This window comes from Hetaerina americana, unplaced genomic scaffold (assembly GCF_022747635.1).
Source record: "Hetaerina americana unplaced genomic scaffold, ioHetAmer1.1.p SCAF_38, whole genome shotgun sequence".
NCBI classification, from domain to species: domain Eukaryota; kingdom Metazoa; phylum Arthropoda; class Insecta; order Odonata; family Calopterygidae; genus Hetaerina; species Hetaerina americana.
In genome coordinates, this window is record NW_027286963.1 from 4,590,367 (window position 1) to 4,608,981 (window position 18,615).

An 18,615-nucleotide genomic window follows, 5' to 3' on the forward strand; every position below is an offset into this window, starting at 1 on the left:
GATTTCACAAGATTTTTCTTTGTTCAATATGTTGCAATGCCACACACTGTGATGCTATAGCCAGGTACATTTATCCAACATATATATGTGTATATATATATATATATATATATATATATATATATATATATATGTATATATATATATGTATATATATATATATGTATATATATATATATATATATATATATATATGTATATATATATGTATATATATATATGTATATATATATATATATATATATATATATATACACACACACACATATATATATATATATATATATACATATATACAATGCTTCACATGTGAAAGCTTGAATGTGGACCTGCAGTTTTCATCTTCCTTTTTTTCTTCTCCCTTCTGAATGAGGTTGATGGGTTCACTTTTTTCACTGGCCTCTGCCAGAAATTCATGGATATGATGACTGCGTGATAAAGGATTTCAACTGCACTCAAGATGGATGCTCCAAGAAAAAGTCCAGCAATTCCTCCCAATGAAACTGTTTTTTCCACATGAAATGAGAGAGGGTATCAACCAAGAATTTTATTTATTGTCAGTTGATCATTGAAGTGCCAACAATTGCTATAATTTGATGTGCGATTAAATAAATAATGTGCAATGTTTCAGAAATTGCCAAAAATTGTAGTTCCTCAATATTAAGTGGGATAAATTTGGAATATGGCAATGGTAAAAAAAAACATGGTTGGCAATGGACGTTCAAGAGGTAAATGTGGATCCTCAGTGATGTGAAAAGGATTGGACATGATGTCCTGGACTTTTTCATGCCCTAAATAGTTAAGTACAAAATAATGATATATATATGGATTAAAAATAAACCTTATTAAATATCTAGATATAGTTATCATAATATGGCATATGAAGGGTCATATGTGGAAATAAAAGTGAAAGAAGTGTCATTATATGAGATGTGTTCTAAGAGTAGTGTCAGCATTAGCAGAGTAGCAGTTTGCATATTTATTGCAATGTAAACGTTCACTCAACTTTAATGGCAGTATTTTATAGTGTATGAATAACTATAAATCCTAGCCTTTAGTTTAAGAAGAAGAATCACCCCTTTATTAATCATTCACCTCCTTGGATAAAACAAACAGATGGGTATCTCTGGTGAAGATATTTTAGAAGTTAAAATGGCTATGGAAGAGTGCTGCAAGAAGGCTGACTATGGTGACCGTTGATAACTGTTGCATCCAAGGACTTAATTCCATTCCAACTCTGGAGAGTACCATATTCAACATAACCCTGGGTCATGTGAACAATAAACCAGGTATAGTCCATCAGGCTGTTTAACTGATTGTAGTTGGTTAATTAATGTAATGTAGCTAACTGAAAAATATTAAAGTTGCAAGTCCTTGCCATAAAGGATCAGTATTGTCTCAAACTGCCCCATGAATTTTATTGGCTTAAGTTTTCAATGGAAGTATCACCAATCCGAATTATGATTATGAAATTTCTGGCAGTTTTATTACTATGCCATTAAAATTTTCTTGGATCTTTAATTTCAATTTTTATATTATTTATTTGTGGTTTGGTTTTTCCTATTTTTAACTAAATATGAAAGTCATTCTTACTGGTTCCTGTATTAATGAGCTCTATTTGGGTTTACTGTCAGTTCTCTCTGATGTAATTCAAGAGATTGGTAACCTTACACTACATGTGTATCCCCTAGAAACTTAGCCCCAATTTGATGAGACAGCCTCAAAAAAGCTGTTGAGGTAGAAATGGAAAGCCTTTAGACTTCAACATTGCTGTAGAACTGCTGGAATAAGTTCACTGTTTGTAGTGTTCATAAATGTTATATTACAATTCAGTTTGCTTGTGGCTAGGTGTTTCAATAATAACAGCAGGCTTTTGTGAAAGCAAAATATCACATCTAATGTTAATTTGACCCTCCAAATCTGAAAATAAAAAAGTATGGAGCTCATATTAATCTAGTCCGGAAGTTCATATTAGTGTATAATGTTGAAGACTGTGATGGAGGGGAGAATGTTAGGCAAACTAAGTAGGTGGAGGAAAAGGATAAGGGTGTAGAATGGAATGAAGGGAGATAGGGAAAATATGCAAAGCTTTGAAGAACAGTTTAGCGAAGAGTGCCTAGTTGTGCCTTGTGGGCGAAGCTAATAATGGTGGTAATGATCAATCTTTGTCCATCCAGAACTTAATTAAACAGTAGAATACCAATGTTAATAATTATTAGTCAGTGAATACAGCATTATACAGGGTTCGTCCGGAAAATAAGTGTACTGATTTTTTCCCGCCGCTCCAGGCGCGCCCAGCACCGCTCTGACGGGCTGCGATTGGAGGGGGGTATGTTGGCAAGCGACGCTGAAAAAGGCAGTCGGCTCTGAGCTGTGGTGTAGTGAGGAGCTCTGTTAACGCGAACCTCCACGCTCGACCCACGTCACGGAACGCGATGCCGAAGTTTTTGGAGCAGCGTTATTCCATCAAATTTGCGGTAAAGCTTGGGAAATCGTCTACCGAAACTGTCGGTATGATTAACCAGGCATACGGGGAGTCAGCCATGTCCAGAAACATGATCTTTCGGTGGCACAAGATGTTCGTGGAGGGCAGAGAAGAGGTCGACGACGAACCACGGCCTGGACGCCCATCAACGACACTCACCGACGAAAATGTGCGAAAAGTTCGCGATGTACTGAACTCTGATCGTCGTCTTAGTGTTCGGATGATAGCAGAGCAGTGTAATGTGCCAAAAACAATAGTGCACGAGATTATTAGGGAGCATTTACAGATGCGAAAAATTTGTGCAAAGTTGGTGCCGAAAGTGTTCAGTGATGATCAAAGACTCAATCGTTTGGAAATCGCGACACAACTTGCGGATCACTGCAAAGATGATCCACATTTTTTAGAGAACGTTGTTTCGGGTGACGAGACGTGGATCTTTGAGTACGACCCGGAGTCGAAGAGACAAAGTGTGGAGTGGCACACCCCATCATCACCCCGTCAAAAGAAAGCTCGCATGAGCAAATCTCGGATCAAGGCGATGCTCATTGTCTTTTTTGACAAAAGGGGAGTCGTCCACTACGAATTTGTACCTGAACGACAAACTGTAAATGCTGCATTTTACGTCCAAGTGCTCGACAGGCTTCGAAAACGAGTCGCCCGCGTCCGGCCAGCGATCAAAAACATCTGGCGGCTGCATCACGACAATGCGCCGTCTCACACCGCGCTTGTCGTGTCGGACTTCTTGGCCAAGCACGGCGTGGCAACGCTGCCGCACCCGCCCTACAGCCCGGACTTGGCACCACCGGACTTCTTTCTGTTCCCGAAGATAAAGAGGAGTTTGAAAGGAACGCGATACGGGACTTTGGACGCCGTCAAAGAGGCCGTGATGACGTGTCTTCGAGAGGTTCCCTATGATGCCTTCGCGGGAGCGTTCCAGGAATGGGAACGCCGCTGGAACAAGTGTATCGACTCACAAGGGTCCTATTTTGAGGAATATTAGCTTAAGATATGTAAAAGTGTAATACATTTTTTTTCCTGAGCTCAGTACACTTATTTTCCGGACGAACCCTGTATATGATAAAATACAATGGGTTTTACAATGCTGGATTCCCAAGTATTCCCTAAAACCGAAGTGAGTTGCATTTTTAGAAGACTCAAGATGTCAGCAATTTTTAAAGAAATGCACCTCGAGTATTTTCTAGCTAGCAAATTTAAATGGTTGACAAATTTGAGCGTGGATCTTTGCTAGTGCTTCAATCTGCTCCCTTGTGGCTGCATTATGCCAACACCCATACTCGTGGATATCATTTCCATTGGTGGCTGGCATGTTCTTATGAAAAAAATGTCACTGGAGCCATGTCAGCAAAAGGAAGGAGGAACAAGAGTATGTGAAAGGCAACGTGCTAAAATCAATATATGTCCTTAAAAGTATAACCTGCATATTTTGAAAGTCAAGTCAGTGATCCTTAGGAGTTTTATTTTTTTTATGAAAGTAAAAATGCCTTGTTCATATTGAAAAATCTATAATATATGCCTTACATGTTAGCTTAAATGACACTTGAGTTATTTTCAAATGGTTAACATGAACTGCGTTATGTTCCTGAATATTTGAAACTTTCAACTAAACTAAATCTTTTATAAACAAAAGAATATTAATTATAAAAATAGCTTACCGCTTTGAGTAAAGTAAACATAAAAATTTATTATTTTTTTCTCGACTCTGGCATAACTTTATGGAATTTGCATTATGCATTGAAATTATTGACTTTGTTATTCCACACACTTTGTTTAAGAACATGACCCAGATTCGATGTTGAACGCCATCATCAGGTGGTCCTCACAGAAGCAAGGATGATTTTGCCAATGAAATTTTGTATCTCTCCCACTCCCCACTCCTAGGGATACAACTCTTCCCAGTCAGCAATTTACACTGAAAGATGTAATTCTCTTTTTGTCCCAGCTACTTTTTAAACGTTGCAAGGCTTGCTGATGAAAAGGTCAATAACTTACCAACAAGGTCCAGTCTGGTTCTAACTATATTTCTTCGAAAACGCTCACTGGGAAGGGCACTCATTTTTACTGTCACCATAGGAGTCTCATTAAGTGATGTGGACTGACTATGTGGAAAAAGAAACATTAAAATTGCCATGTGCAGGGATTATATTTGTATTCTGTTGATATTTTTTTCAGAAATGAATGAACATATCCTGTTGGTAGATGTGATTTGCAAACTTTTTTTTCGTTTTTACTGGCATTATCTGAATTTTTAGGTGAAATCTTCTAATATCTACTTAGGCAGTTCTAGACGTGCTCTTCTCTTGTTGCTAAGTAATTCTATTCAAGGTAAATTAAATCTCTTTAGATAATTAGGTATTTCTCATTATCAACATTAATAGATACAATTTCAAAAGCCAGTGGCTTTCTTTTTACTTACCGGAAGTTCGACTTTTGAACAATTGTGTATTCAGGCTCTAAGCAACCAGTATCACAGTCACATATCAGTCCTGCTTTGTTACTCCAATTGGTTCTCAAACTTCGTAATGTGCCTATAGTATGAAAATAATTTTATGCATATACTTTTAATGATATATCTCTGATTGTTCTTAGTGATTATTTTAACGGTTATTATTTAACAATAGATATTATGTTTTAGTTCATTCTTATTCAGGGCACTCATTTCTAAGATCATTCATGCTATTAGGGGAACTTATATAATTTGTGGTGAGGTGTGTGTTTTACCAAATGGAAGAAGTGTTTTGAGATATCCAGTTTCAGTGTTACTCTTGTCATCATAGGTGGTATTGTATTGAATAAAGGGAGTACTATCTCTGAGAAATAGCATAAATAAAATGGCCTAAATTGTTTCCATTTTGTATTACATCCTTCATCCATCGTAAATCTTTCAACCTCTCCATAGCATCTAAAATTTCTCTTTCTTCTCTGCATAGTCTACATTTTCCCCTTTATCACAACGTTCCCTTATTCTAGTACCTCCAAAAATCTCCTTCATTCAGCTTTTCTACTTTCTTTGAGTCTGATTCTGCCGTAGAAGTGGGTATCATGATGAATCATTATAGAGCTTCAATTTCTACAAACTAATTAAAACATTTTTAATGATTGTAGTACAAGTGAAAACGTACAAGATATTTATTTTACTTGTGATTTGGCTCTAAATTACATGGAAAGTCATTGAATTCCAGTCATGTAATGTTAACGTACTGAAAGTAGTGAACAGTTTGTGAATGTGGTCATATCTCAGTACATGGAAATGCACAATCTAATGAATGCCAGAGGAACCAGTTGGAGTGAGGTGTGATTTGACCCTTTCTTGGAAAAAAAAGTTAAGTTCGAACCATAAGAAATATAATGATAGTTTTTGGTAGTGAGAGACAGTACAAGATTATTTCTCCAGCAATTGCCTGTCCAAACAAACAAGAACACTTCCCACAACTTAAGGGTTAATGATTTTGAGGTATGTTTGTATCCCGTCATTAAGTAATTGTATTTTTTAGTTTGAAATTCAAATTAGTGTATTTATAATTAGTTCACTTTTAAGTAGATTATTGAGCAACTTTTGTTTTATAGGTAAATGTTTTCTGCCTTCTCTGAACAGTCAATCAGATAAATAATCTTTTTAATGTTTTTCTAAATTTTCAGTCAAGTTTCGATTTAAGTCTTTGAGTGAAAAGGGGAAGAATGAGTGTAGTATCACTTTCATATGGAAACGCTCCTGTACAATTCAGAACTATTAAAAATAAACTGTAAATGACTCATGAAAATTCCTAAATTTACATCCAGACATTCTGTGAAGCCTAAAAAGTTTTATTTTTTAATTGGCTTGGACTAAAAGTATCCTAATGAAAAATGTTACCATGGCATTATCATGAAATAATTAACCTAGTGTATCATTGCAATAATGTCAGAGTGTAAAAATCATTCGCCTTGACTGGGATTCAAACCAAAATCCCTTGATGTCCGGTCGAGTGCTTTAGTCAGTTAAGCTATCGAGGCGTCCTCTTTAACTCTGAATTTTGAGGCTTTTTTAGGAACTGGATGTTGTGAATACCATACAAAACATCTTGTTTCTTTAAAAGCCCCAGAATTTCAGAGTTTAAGAGGATGCCTCGTTAGCTTAACTTGCTAAAGCACTCGACTGAACATTAAGGGATCCGGGTTTGAATCCTGGTCGAGGCAAATGACTTTTTACACTCTGAAATTATTGCATTGAAATGCATAATAGCAGTTGACTCTGTAAAAAGTTACTGTTTCGGCATCTCCCGCAGCTTCTTTGGAATTTAACTTAGTGTAAATATGCTCACCTAGGTGAAAATACTGCTAAGTCAAAAGTGCTGCACCAAAGTGGTCAGTAGTGTCTGGAAAATAATACAATCATTCTGCCTTTCTTAAATCAACCAGTCACTGCTGTCTTATGGGATATATATATATATATCTTTAAAACTTGGATACCTATATATTCTAATATTTCAGGCTTCTCTTCATGGAAGTATTTCATATCCATATTAATGAATTGGATTGGATTCAGTATGGATTATTAATGGATTGGATACCTATGTTTTGTCAATCTTATTCTACAATTTTTCTCTTACCTTGTAATTTTGTCAGGCATGCAAGACCTTCCGTAGTACATGTGTGATTCCACCCTGAAATTAGGAGAAAGACTACTTTGAATGGAAGCACCTATTGACATCCAGCTGATTGAATTTACTCAAAATGTGCTCATAGTGCCTCATGCTTGTCATTCTTGGGAGTGTTGAATGTGTGTTTGAACTCTCCAAATGAAATACTTATACTTAAATTATGCCCAACAGCGCCTCCAAAAACATTTCAAATTGGAGAGGTGAACCTTGGGTACTTTGATGGATGAGGACCACCTAGACATGGATGTTAAAATTGAGATTTATAGTCAATTTCTCAAAGCTTCATCAGTTTGCAAGTATTTGTAATTTATTTTTCACTGTACTACAATTGCAATAATCCTGTTCCATTCCTTCTTACGTCTACTACTCACAGTAGTGTGCTTTTATAATATATATATTTATTTATATATATATATATATATAATAAATTAGACAGCAATAAACAATATAGAAACAAAAAGATCACTCACACGTTATTCTCTATCTTCCGATGAAGACGGATCAGAATTCCGTCGAAATGATCAAGAAATAATGTGTGAGTGATCTTTTTTTTGTTTCTATATTGTTTGTTGCTGTCTAATTTATTATTCGGCACTTCTGTGTTACGTTGACGAAATCATCTATATATACCTGTACATATATACATATATATATATTGAATGAAATAAGGACAATTTGCACTTTTCCACAGTTTATTTAACGTACGACGCGTTTCAACTCACAGAGTCATCATCAGGTACAAGACTCATCAGGTCTTGTACCTGATGATGACTCTGTGAGTTGAAACGTGTCGTACGTTAAATAAACTATGGAAAAGTGCAAATTGTCCTTATTTCATTATGATGAACTTCTACGACCTCAAGCCTGAATCTGTTGAACTTATATATATATATATATATATACATATACACACACACACATATATATATTTTTTTTTAAGGTAATCTACCGGTTAAGGTAGGTTTTTCGATGGACACAACTACCAAACAAATATTTTGTGACTACTAACAAAACACAACCCTAAATTCTACTCTACACCAGGTCCCTCTTCATCTCTGAGTACTTTCTTCCGCCCTTCATCCCGTCCAACATCCCTATCCTGTTCCTTCCCTTTCCTCTTTTGCCCAACATTCTACCCTCTATCACAGTCTTCAACATCCCACTGCCGGTCAACACCCCCTTCATCCACTTTTCCTGACTCCATAGGATTGCTCCCAACAAACCCCTCTCTTCGCCCACCATACCAAGTACTTCCTCATTTGTTTTCTTCTCTGTCCATTTCACCTTCTCCATTCTTCTCCACACCCACATTTCAAAAGCCTCCAGTCTACGTCTATCCTCCTGCTTCAATGACCACGTTTCCGCGCCGTACATAGCTACGCTCCATATCAAAGTTTTTACGAGTCTTTTCTTAACATCCTTACTCAAAGTCCCCGTCATCAACTCCCTCCTCCTCGTGAAAGCCTCTTTGCCTAGCGCAATTCTTCTCCTTACGTCCCTACTACTTTGACCGTGTTGGTCCAAAACACTACCGAGATACGTAAACTGTTCTACCTGCTCTAGTTTTTGCCCTCCTATTTTAATGTTAAGCTTGCCCTTTTTCTTTCTAGAAAATCGCATAACCTTTGTTTTATTAATGTTGATTCTCATCCCATACCTGTCGCACTGAATTTCCAATTCACTCAGCAATGCTTGCAGCCCCTTGGCTGACTGACAAACTAAAGCTTGGTCATCAGCAAACCTAACTGATTTTACGAATTCCCCGCCCACTTTCATTCCTACCTCGAGTTCTTCCCATGCCTCTTTAATCATTTCCTCTGCATACAGGTTGAACAGCAACGGTGATAATGGGCAACCCTGCCTTACACCCCTTCCTAACACTGCCCATCCTGACTCCCCGTTTCCCACCCGCACCTGAGCAGTCTGAGACATGTACAGGTTGCGGATTAGCCTCCTTTCCCTCCAATCTATTCCTATTTTCTGCAATATACTCATTAGTTTTTCCCAATTCACTCTATCAAACGCTTTTTCGAAATCTACGAAACAGGCAAATACCTCCTGGTTGTGTTCTATATTCCTCTCGATTAATAATCTCATTACTGCAATGGCATCACGCGTACCTCTCCCCTTTCTAAACCCAAACTAATCATCCCCTAAGTAATCATTTGCCCTACTCTCTATCCGTTTGTTTATGATCCTGAGAACAACTTTAGCTGCGTGGGATATCAAACTAATTGTCCTATAGTCCTCACATGACGTGGCCTTTACCTTTTTCGGAATCGGAACTAAAACTGCTCTCACAAAGTCTTCCGGCCAGATTCCCTCCTCATAAATGCTACGGATCAGCCCATATAGCCTCTTCCTCCCACATTTTCCTAAGCATTTTAAAAGTTCCACGGGAATGTTATCTACCCCCACGGCCTTATTTAGTTTCATCTCCCTTAATGCCCTTTTTATCTCATTGTCTAGTATGCCTGGACCTAAGCTGTCTTCCTCTACGTCATTTTCTTTTCCAATGTCTAACTGTGTTGGTCTGAGTTCTTTACTATACAGTTCTTCTATATACTCCTTCCATCTCTCTTGGATCTTTCCTGCGTCAACTATTACCTTACCCGCCTTATCTCTAACTGTTAGCATAGCTCTTCCTTTCTTACTTCCCGATAACGATTTAACTTTGCTGTACAGCGCACCGATTTCACCCTTCCTCTGGAGACTTTCCATATCCTCGCACTGCGTCTTCCACCATGCGTCTTTTGCCTTATTTGTTGCCCGCCTCAATTTATTGTTCAATTCTTTGTACTTCATTTTGCCTAATTCTGTATTTATATTCTTCCATTTTCGCCGCTCATCCATCTTTGTAATCATCTCATCCGTGATCCATGGTTTCCTAGTCCTTTTAGTGTTAACGGTTCCAATAGTGTCTTTTGCGGCTTTAGACAACCCTTTTTTGATCATTTCCCATTTTTCTTCGATAGTAATAAGCCCTTTACCATCCTCCATTATTTTCTCTACCGCCTGTTTGTATTCCTTCCTTTTCAACCCATTTAATGCTTCTACATTCCATTTTCTAACTCGCCGCCCCTGCCTTATCTTTTTGAAACGTACGCTACATTTCATAACAACTAAATTGTGGTCTGAGTCCGCATCCGCTCCCGGAAAGCTGTGGGAATTTATCACACTATTCCTAAACCTGTGTCTAACCAGGATATAATCTAGCTGATATCTTCCTGAGTCACCTGGCATTTTCCATGTATACCTGCGTCTTTTGTGGTGTCTAAACCAGGTGTTGGTGATGACTAACCCCTGTCTCCTGCAGAACTCAACTGCTTTCTCCCCGCGGTCATTCCTCGTGCCTAAACCGTAGTCACCCACCTCATCACCATCTCTTCCTTCGCCTACCGTCGCATTCATATCCCCATCACTATCAAATGTTTCCCTGCTGGAACACACGCAATCATGTCCTCTAACTGATCGTATATCTTATCGACCTCTTCTTCCTTATGGTTGCTCGGTGGCATGTATACCTGAATAATAACTAAGTTCGTCGGTTCTGCTTTTATCTCCACTAGTAGTATTCTATCCGTTACCTGCTCTATGTTGACTACGCTTCTTCCTACCTCTTCATTTAATACTATGGCAACCCCTCGTTGGCTCTCGTCCCCACTGCTGTATATTATTCTATACTTATCACTCCAGTAATCCCCGCTATCTTTCCATCTCACCTCGCATAGACCTAAAATATCTATATTTCCCCTTTCCATCTCTCGCTTAACATTCTCCAATTTCCCTGTCCTCATCATTGTCCTAACATTCCACGTTCCTATTCTAACTAATTTGGTTTTCTTCTCCTGCGTCTTCTGTCCTGCTGCTGCTGGTTTTCCCTTGCAAGGGTTTCGTGGGATGACGACCGCGGAAGCCTTGCCTCCCCCGCTGCCGGGCACGACACACGGCCGATTGGGCCGAGCCCCGTGGTTGCCAGGACTCAAAATATCTCTATTGTCCATCATATTTTTCTAGGGAATGATAATTGAGGTGGTTTCCCGTTGCCTTCCTCAATAGTGTTTTTAACCTGACACCATCACTTACTGGCCGCCCCACTGGGGTCAGACGCCATTGCAGCCGCCTCACTGAGGAACAGACGCTGCGTGGACTACCTTTCGTCTGGCTCCTAACCTTTGACCTATCTGGTATGGGTGACCCTACCAGGAGCAATTTTTATTACTCCCGCCAGCACAGCTCTCGGGGTCATCGGAACGCACAAGCCCTTCCACCACGTCAAGGTTGTAGTCCGGGGAGGGGACACACATATATATATATATATATATATATACACTTATACACACATATATATATACATGTAAATAAGTGCTGCCCTACCTTTTTTTCCCTGAGCACGATGCTTAGTAGAGTTTGTTCCTCTAGCATATTAGCCAATTAATAATCAGAAAAATTTATCAGCTGGAAACTTTTTTTCTAGTAGTTAGGCTCGTAAACGTTGTTAATAATTGCCACCCCCACACAAATCTTTCCTGGTGGTCTTCTACGTATTACCTGCTGGGCTGGGAATGAAGTGGTCAGTGCAGTTACACATGTCAAGTTGAGCGGCTGCATGGCACTCAACAATGCATGTTGAATAAGAATACTGCTGGTACAGTAATATGGTGCCGTCTGGTTTCTCCCAGGGGAACCTGCATCGCCGCTGTGAAACATCGAGGTCTTCCACCCCATCCGCATTTTCTGTTTCTTTGACCTACACGCAGCAGAAATAGAAATCATCAGAATGATTTCTATCTTAAGTGTCCAACAACAGGCTTACTGTATAAAAAAAGTACACGCATCATTTAGCCATCATATAAATTTAAAGTTTACAGATTCAAATCCTATCTAAATCAAGGATGTCTTCGTACTATATAATTGGTGACTTTGTTTTTAACAGTTTCATTTAAACGTAACAGTTAAAAGGACCATCTATTGACAAATTTAGTGTTAATCATGAGGATTTTTTTTTCATTGTAACCCATTCTCCTCTGATTACTTGTAAAACGTTTTAGGACTTTGATTTGTGAGTCTCCAAAATAGTATGCCATGTTTGAATTGAAGTATGCAATTCTGTCTCTTGTAATGCTTGTGCAACTCTACTCCTTGCACAATAAAAAGAGACGTTTCAGGCGTGATATGGTGGAATATCATGATTAATTAAAAATAGCAATTTTCCACAAAAATAAAATTTAATGCGACCGGTTTCAATGTTACTACATCATCATCAGGTGATAGTTAAACCTCAGAGTCCAGTATATATATGATTAAAGGCAAGTAAGGGGAGGGTGGAGGAAAAGAGGGGAAGAGGGGGGAAGGTGGAAGGCAGAATGGGTGACTATGTGAGTGGGGTGGGGGGAAGAGGGTTGGGGAAGACAAGGTGCAAAGACCCTAGGAGTCCGGAGAGCGCGTCGTGGCCGAATGGAGGGGGGTGTCTCGTTGAGGGTGTCCCACGGTGCGCCGCAAAGCTCTTCGGGCCGCGGGGGAAGAGGACGGGATCGGGGGTTTTTCCCTATGGTCGTGGTCTGGGAACAAGGTATCAATACACAAATAAGCACTGAGTTGAAGGGTAAAGATTGGGATCACTGTATAGTTTTAAGGGGGCGCCCTAGCGAGGTTTTAGGGAAAGGGTGTAGGAGGGAATGTTATCACTAGCACATGCCGAATAGGGGGGGGGTTGGATTGTCCCGCAGCGGTGAACCTTCCCTCCTCGTCCGTGAGGAAAGGGGTGGGGACTCGGGGTTTCCCACTTGTCCGGGAAAGCATGGTCTCCGTCTGCAGAGGGGGGGGGGGGGAAAGGAAGGAAATATCCAATGAGAAGGGGCAAGGGATCACTGGTCACATGTACGTCTTGGGAAGGTGATGGAGAGGAGGGGGGAGGGTGAAGATAAAAATTGGACTTCGTTGATCAGCTCCAAGTCCTTGCGATGTAAGATTTCCAGCTGTTCCATGGCATCCAGCTTCCTTCCTTTTTCCAAATTGTGAAGCACTTTGAATTCGAAATTGCTGAAATGGTTAGAATCGAGAAGATGTTTGGCAAATAAAGAGTTGGTATGACCTGTTATGTAGCCTTTCCTATGTTCCCCGATACGTGTCGAAAAACTCCTGCCAGTCTGACCAATGTAAATGGCCCCACAATCACACCGAATTTCATATACACCACTTTTGGTGTTGCAGTCTATAGGATCTTTGTTTGAGCATAGGGCTTTATATAGAGTATTGGGGGTATAAAAAGAAATGCGGAATTTGTCTTTGGGAAACCTGTTCGCGATTTTATATGACACAGAGTTATGGAATGGAAGTTTGCACCATTTGCGCTCAGAGACTGTAGTGACTGCAAGGGAGATGTTTAATTTCAGGGTCTGTTTCTTAAGTTTTTTCTTCAGTATATTATCAATTATGCGGACATGGTAACCGTTCTTAAAGGCTATGTGCTTGATCGTATTGAGCTCTCGTTCGAAGTTGGATTTGGACAAGGGGATACTGATTAATCTGTGGATCATGGAATTGAAGCTGGCTAGTTTGTGGGTGAAGGGATGGCAGGAGTCTGAGGGTATCACTTGGTCTGTATACGTGGGTTTCCGAAATATTGAAAAATGATGTGTGCTTCTTTTTATTTCAATAGTGAGATCCAGGAAATTGATTTTATGGTCCACTGCCGATTCCATGGTGAAAGTTATAGATGGGTGGATGGAGTTTATGAAATGTAAGAAAAGGTCTAACTGTCTATCACTGCCTGTCCAGCAGCATAAGATATCGTCCACATATCTAAACCAGTATAAAATGTTATTCTTGAATCTATTTTCACTTAGGATCTTGTCCTCTAAATTATCCATAAAAACTTCTGCGAGGAGAGGGGAAAGGGGTGACCCCATAGCCAGACCATCCTTTTGTTTATAGTAGGTGCCACAGAATAAAAAATAATTTTGGTCTACACAAATTTTGAGAAGTGAACTTAATTCATTAATGTGGTGTTGGTTCACATTAGCGTTGATTAATATATTTTCAGCGTAAATTAAAGTTTCATGCGTCGGAATGGAAGTAAAGAGACTACACACGTCAAACGATACTAGCTTAGCGTTGGGTGGTAAGGTGAAGGGCAGAAGACGTTCAGTTAAGGAAATGGAGTTTTCTATTGAGAATCTGGGTTTGAAGCCTGAGAGTTGTCGATAGATCGAGTTTAATTTTGCTGCTAATTTTTGCACTGGAGCACTGACACTAGATACGACTGGTCTAATGGGCACGTCTTTTTTATGTAGTTTAGGTAGACCATAAAGTCTTGGGGGTAAAGGGTTCATGGTGGTTAAGAAGAATTTTTCTTTATCGTTGAATATGTGGACGCAGGAAGCGATGGCCTCTTTGACACGCTTTTGATAATTGGGAGTAGGATCTTTCGGGAGTACATCAAAGGCGTTGGCGGATATGAACTTTAGGCACTTACTGGTATAATCGTCCCTATCTAGGATGACAGTGCAGTTTCCCTTGTCAGCTTTACTGAGCACTATTCCCTATTTACTGAGCCCTATTCGGCATGTGCTAGTGATAACATTCCCTCCTACACCCTTTCCCTAAAACCTCGCTAGGGCGCCCCCTTAAAACTATACAGTGATCCCAATCTTTACCCTTCAACTCAGTGCTTATTTGTGTATTGATACCTTGTTCCCAGACCACGACCATAGGGAAAAACCCCCGATCCCGTCCTCTTCCCCCGCGGCCCGAAGAGCTTTGCGGCGCACCGTGGGACACCCTCAACGAGACACCCCCCTCCATTCGGCCACGACGCGCTCTCCGGACTCCTAGGGTCTTTGCACCTTGTCTTCCCCAACCCTCTTCCCCCCACCCCACTCACATAGTCACCCATTCTGCCTTCCACCTTCCCCCCTCTTCCCCTCTTTTCCTCCACCCTCCCCTTACTTGCCTTTAATCATATATATACTGGACTCTGAGGTTTAACTATCACCTGATGATGATGTAGTAAAATTGAAACCGGTCGCATTAAATTTTATTTTTGTGGAAAATTGCTATTTTTAATTAATCCTTGCACAATGTTTTTCTTATGTGCAGCACATAAACAAGAATTGCGGTAGTCTAGTGGGTAGAGTTTAGGTTTACTAATCAAAGGGTGCAGGTATTTCTGCTTGCATTCATTTGCATTCCATGGGATTCTTTTTGATAGAGTGATAACTTTAAAATAATTGAAAATAAATTACAAAATGGGAAAGGGCATAACACATCATGTGTCTGTGGCATGTCATTTGCAATTAAACATTTGGCAACTATTTGGAGGCAGATTGAGTGACCTGTTTACATTTTTACTTTTTTGTTGTACGTACTTGGAATTCCAAAATTAGTCCCTCACCCCAATCCACCGATGCCCTCTCGGTTAGTGGTATGTTGGCATACGGAACATCATAGGGAGAGTGAAGGTACATCTGGTGGCCCCCAGAAGCATTACCAGATGCGTGAGCCAGAAGGGGAAAGAGGAAAGAATGAGGAAATAAAACACATTTTCAATACCTTGCAAATTGTTTAATTAACTTAAAAGAAATGCAAAAACCTGAAACTTGGAAGAAATATATGCACAGCATTGATTTGTAGGGGTCCAAGGCAGAGAACATTGATAGAAGTGAATATCTAAAATAAAGGATTTGGGGAAAACATGCATAATTTAATATCGTTCTAAGGCATCAATGGGGAATGGAGCATGGGAGATGCCTTATTCCATCATTCTATTGGTGAAAAGGACTTCATATTTCCATGTTAAATTTGCATTCAATTTTTTAGAAATATTTAGAGCATCAATATGGAATAAGGTGAATCGTTAGGTAAATGGAGAAAATTGATTGGTCAAATGTGGGAGTTGGTAGAGCCAGAAGGACAGATTCGATTGTGGGGGTGTGAATAAACTCTGGAGAAGAATACATCTTTGAGTTTGCGAGCAGATCCAAAGAGAACTGGATTGGGCGCATTCAAAGAAATTCAAAAGGGTGGGATTTGATGAAGGGTAAAGGGCTAGGAATCAGTGTAGACTTGGGATAAAGTATTCATTCATACATTATTGGCATGACGTCAGGTGTTTGCTCGATTTGGTTGGTATGGCGAGTGTATCAGTCTACTGTGGCAGTGTCTTAATTTTTGGACCAAATTCAATGCTCCTTCACGTCCGCCAGACTATAAGAGCATTTAATAATGCATCCTGATAATCCAGCATCGCCAAAAATTTAATTAAATAAAACCCCTCCATATCTTCCAACGATTTCCACCTCTTAAGGAATCCCCAGAGCCTATTAAATGTAACTAAAAATTTTCTTTCCTGTGTCAAATATGGTAACCCTACCCCTCATAAACCTAAAACATGTACTTATGTACCAAATTCAATGCCACCCCTGCCCCTTGCAATAAAGCATACACCGGACGGACTAACGATCAACTTCTCACCAGATTCAAAGGGAATTTAGTGCATTTTAAATACAGTATACTGGGAAAATCTGGCTTCCCCAAAGTTTAAAGGATACCAATCACTCTGTATTTTCCAAAAACTTGTACCTCTAGAAAGTCCTCGGACCTTCCCCTCAGACCCTACGAATGCAATTTTATCGGTAAACCCGACACTAATTCAAATTCAACCCTGGGCCCCACCCCCATTTTCCATTTATCCTCACTGTTTTAATCCTCCCCTACCTGGAACTCGTTTTCCCCTTCCAACTTACATTCTCGCGATCTGTCATGCAGTCATACGGTAATGATTCTTTTCCTCACGAAGATGGACTCATCATTGTAATAGCTTTGCATCTCCCTCTCTTTCTCTCTCCTTAACCTTCTTTTGATCCTTATTTAAATATCTTTTGCTCCTCCTAACCTACCCTTGCCTTCCACTGTACCAAATCCCTACCCTGGCTCTACTCTGGAGAAGAATACATCTTTGAGTTTGTGAGCAGATCCAAAGAGAACTGGATTCATCTACATCTACATCTACATAATACCCCGCAAGCCGCCGCAAGGGCGTGTGGCGGGGGGTGTTAGGTCACCAACCGTAAAAAAGAAAAATACCACATGCAAAAAAAAAACAACACGGAAAATTACACCCACAGCAGCGCACACACTCATGCAAAAATCCCTTCATCCAATACTCATGCAAACACATAAACCGCAAAACAACTAAAAAACTGCACCCCATGATGCAGCACGAAAGACATCCTACAACACGGAAGCCAGGACACAACAAGCAAGAAATTGAAACATCACTACCACATGAAAATGCACCACGAAACACTCTACCCCCAAAGAGTCTCTAAATGGCAGGGAATGGGACCCAACGTTGCAGGTAGCAGGAATTTGCCCCCGCGGAGAGGGACGAGGGATTGAAAGGGAAACTTAAAAACAGATGAACAGAACATGAATGAAGTCATTCGGAAAGAATGGGTTATTATAGCAAAACACATAAGGTTAGTGGAAGAGCATGCATTTAAATACAACTAATTATTTTTTAGACGCTGAGGGTGGCAAGTGGAATTTTTTCTATCTATAACCCTGCAGTTGCTATCCCGTATTGTCCGTGGGAAGAAGGAGTCCTTGAGTCGGCTAGTCGGCTAGCGGATTCGGCACATTCAAAGAGATTCAAAAGGGTGGGATTTGATGAAGGATAAAGGGCTAGGAATCAATGTAGACTTGGGATAAAGTATTCATTCATACATTATTGGCATGACGTCAGGTGTGAAGTTTTGCATGAGGGATTGGGCAGCAATGATTTTGTGTGGAGAGAACGTTTGATCAAAATTGAATATCCTGCCACGAGTCAAAAAAACCAAAGGATTTGTTAACAAAAAGTGCTTTTTAGATGGCACTCGATACTTGTACAAGTACTTGCCATGTAATACTTTTTTCCCACTACTTGTTTTTGTACACTGTTGACATAATACTCAGGTAACAGAGTGAAAAATAGTATTTTTACCTGATATTTGTTAATTAGCCATATCGGGGTGTACTTATAAGTTCGTTGTGCTGTTTAATCTGGCAAAGAAACCAACTTACAGTGAAAATTGACTTAAATTAGAGTCCATGAGTAGTTTTTGATCCAGTACATGAGCACCTACCTTGATTGACTCTTTGGCATGAAAAACTAGGGTCCCTGGACCAGTCTTCCTGTTGGAGAGGAAAGACCTCTTCCGAGTGCTGTTTTCTTTAACTCCAGATATTTTATTGGTCCTTAAAATAAAATGTAAAAATAAACACACATCAAAATGGTGCAGCAGAATAAGGAACGAGACTGAAAGAATACACAAATGAAATGTCTTATTGGCACATGATGAAATGTGTCACATGCACCTGTGAGATATGGGCATACTTTAGTATCATGCTGAATTTTCTTTTCCACGGCCCCAGCCATTAAGGATAATTTCCTCGGATCATAGTATAATTTTTAGATTATTTTTGGAG

At 39.7% G+C, this 18,615-nt stretch overlaps 1 protein-coding gene across 1 annotated transcript; it reads right to left on the reverse strand.

The window, feature by feature from the left end:
• Positions 1 to 303: 303 nt before the first annotated feature.
• Positions 304 to 18,386, reverse strand: LOC139691559 (sodium channel protein Nach-like). Its single transcript, XM_071589433.1, has 7 exons — positions 18,273 to 18,386; positions 15,513 to 15,611; positions 11,695 to 11,893; positions 7,093 to 7,146; positions 4,920 to 5,031; positions 4,496 to 4,602; positions 304 to 503 (listed from the first exon to the last, which is right to left on the reverse strand). The coding sequence occupies exons 2-7, from the start codon at positions 15,609 to 15,611 to the stop codon at positions 304 to 306; spliced, it is 771 nt and encodes a 256-aa protein (XP_071445534.1). The 5' UTR covers positions 18,273 to 18,386.
• Positions 18,387 to 18,615: the final 229 nt, after the last annotated feature.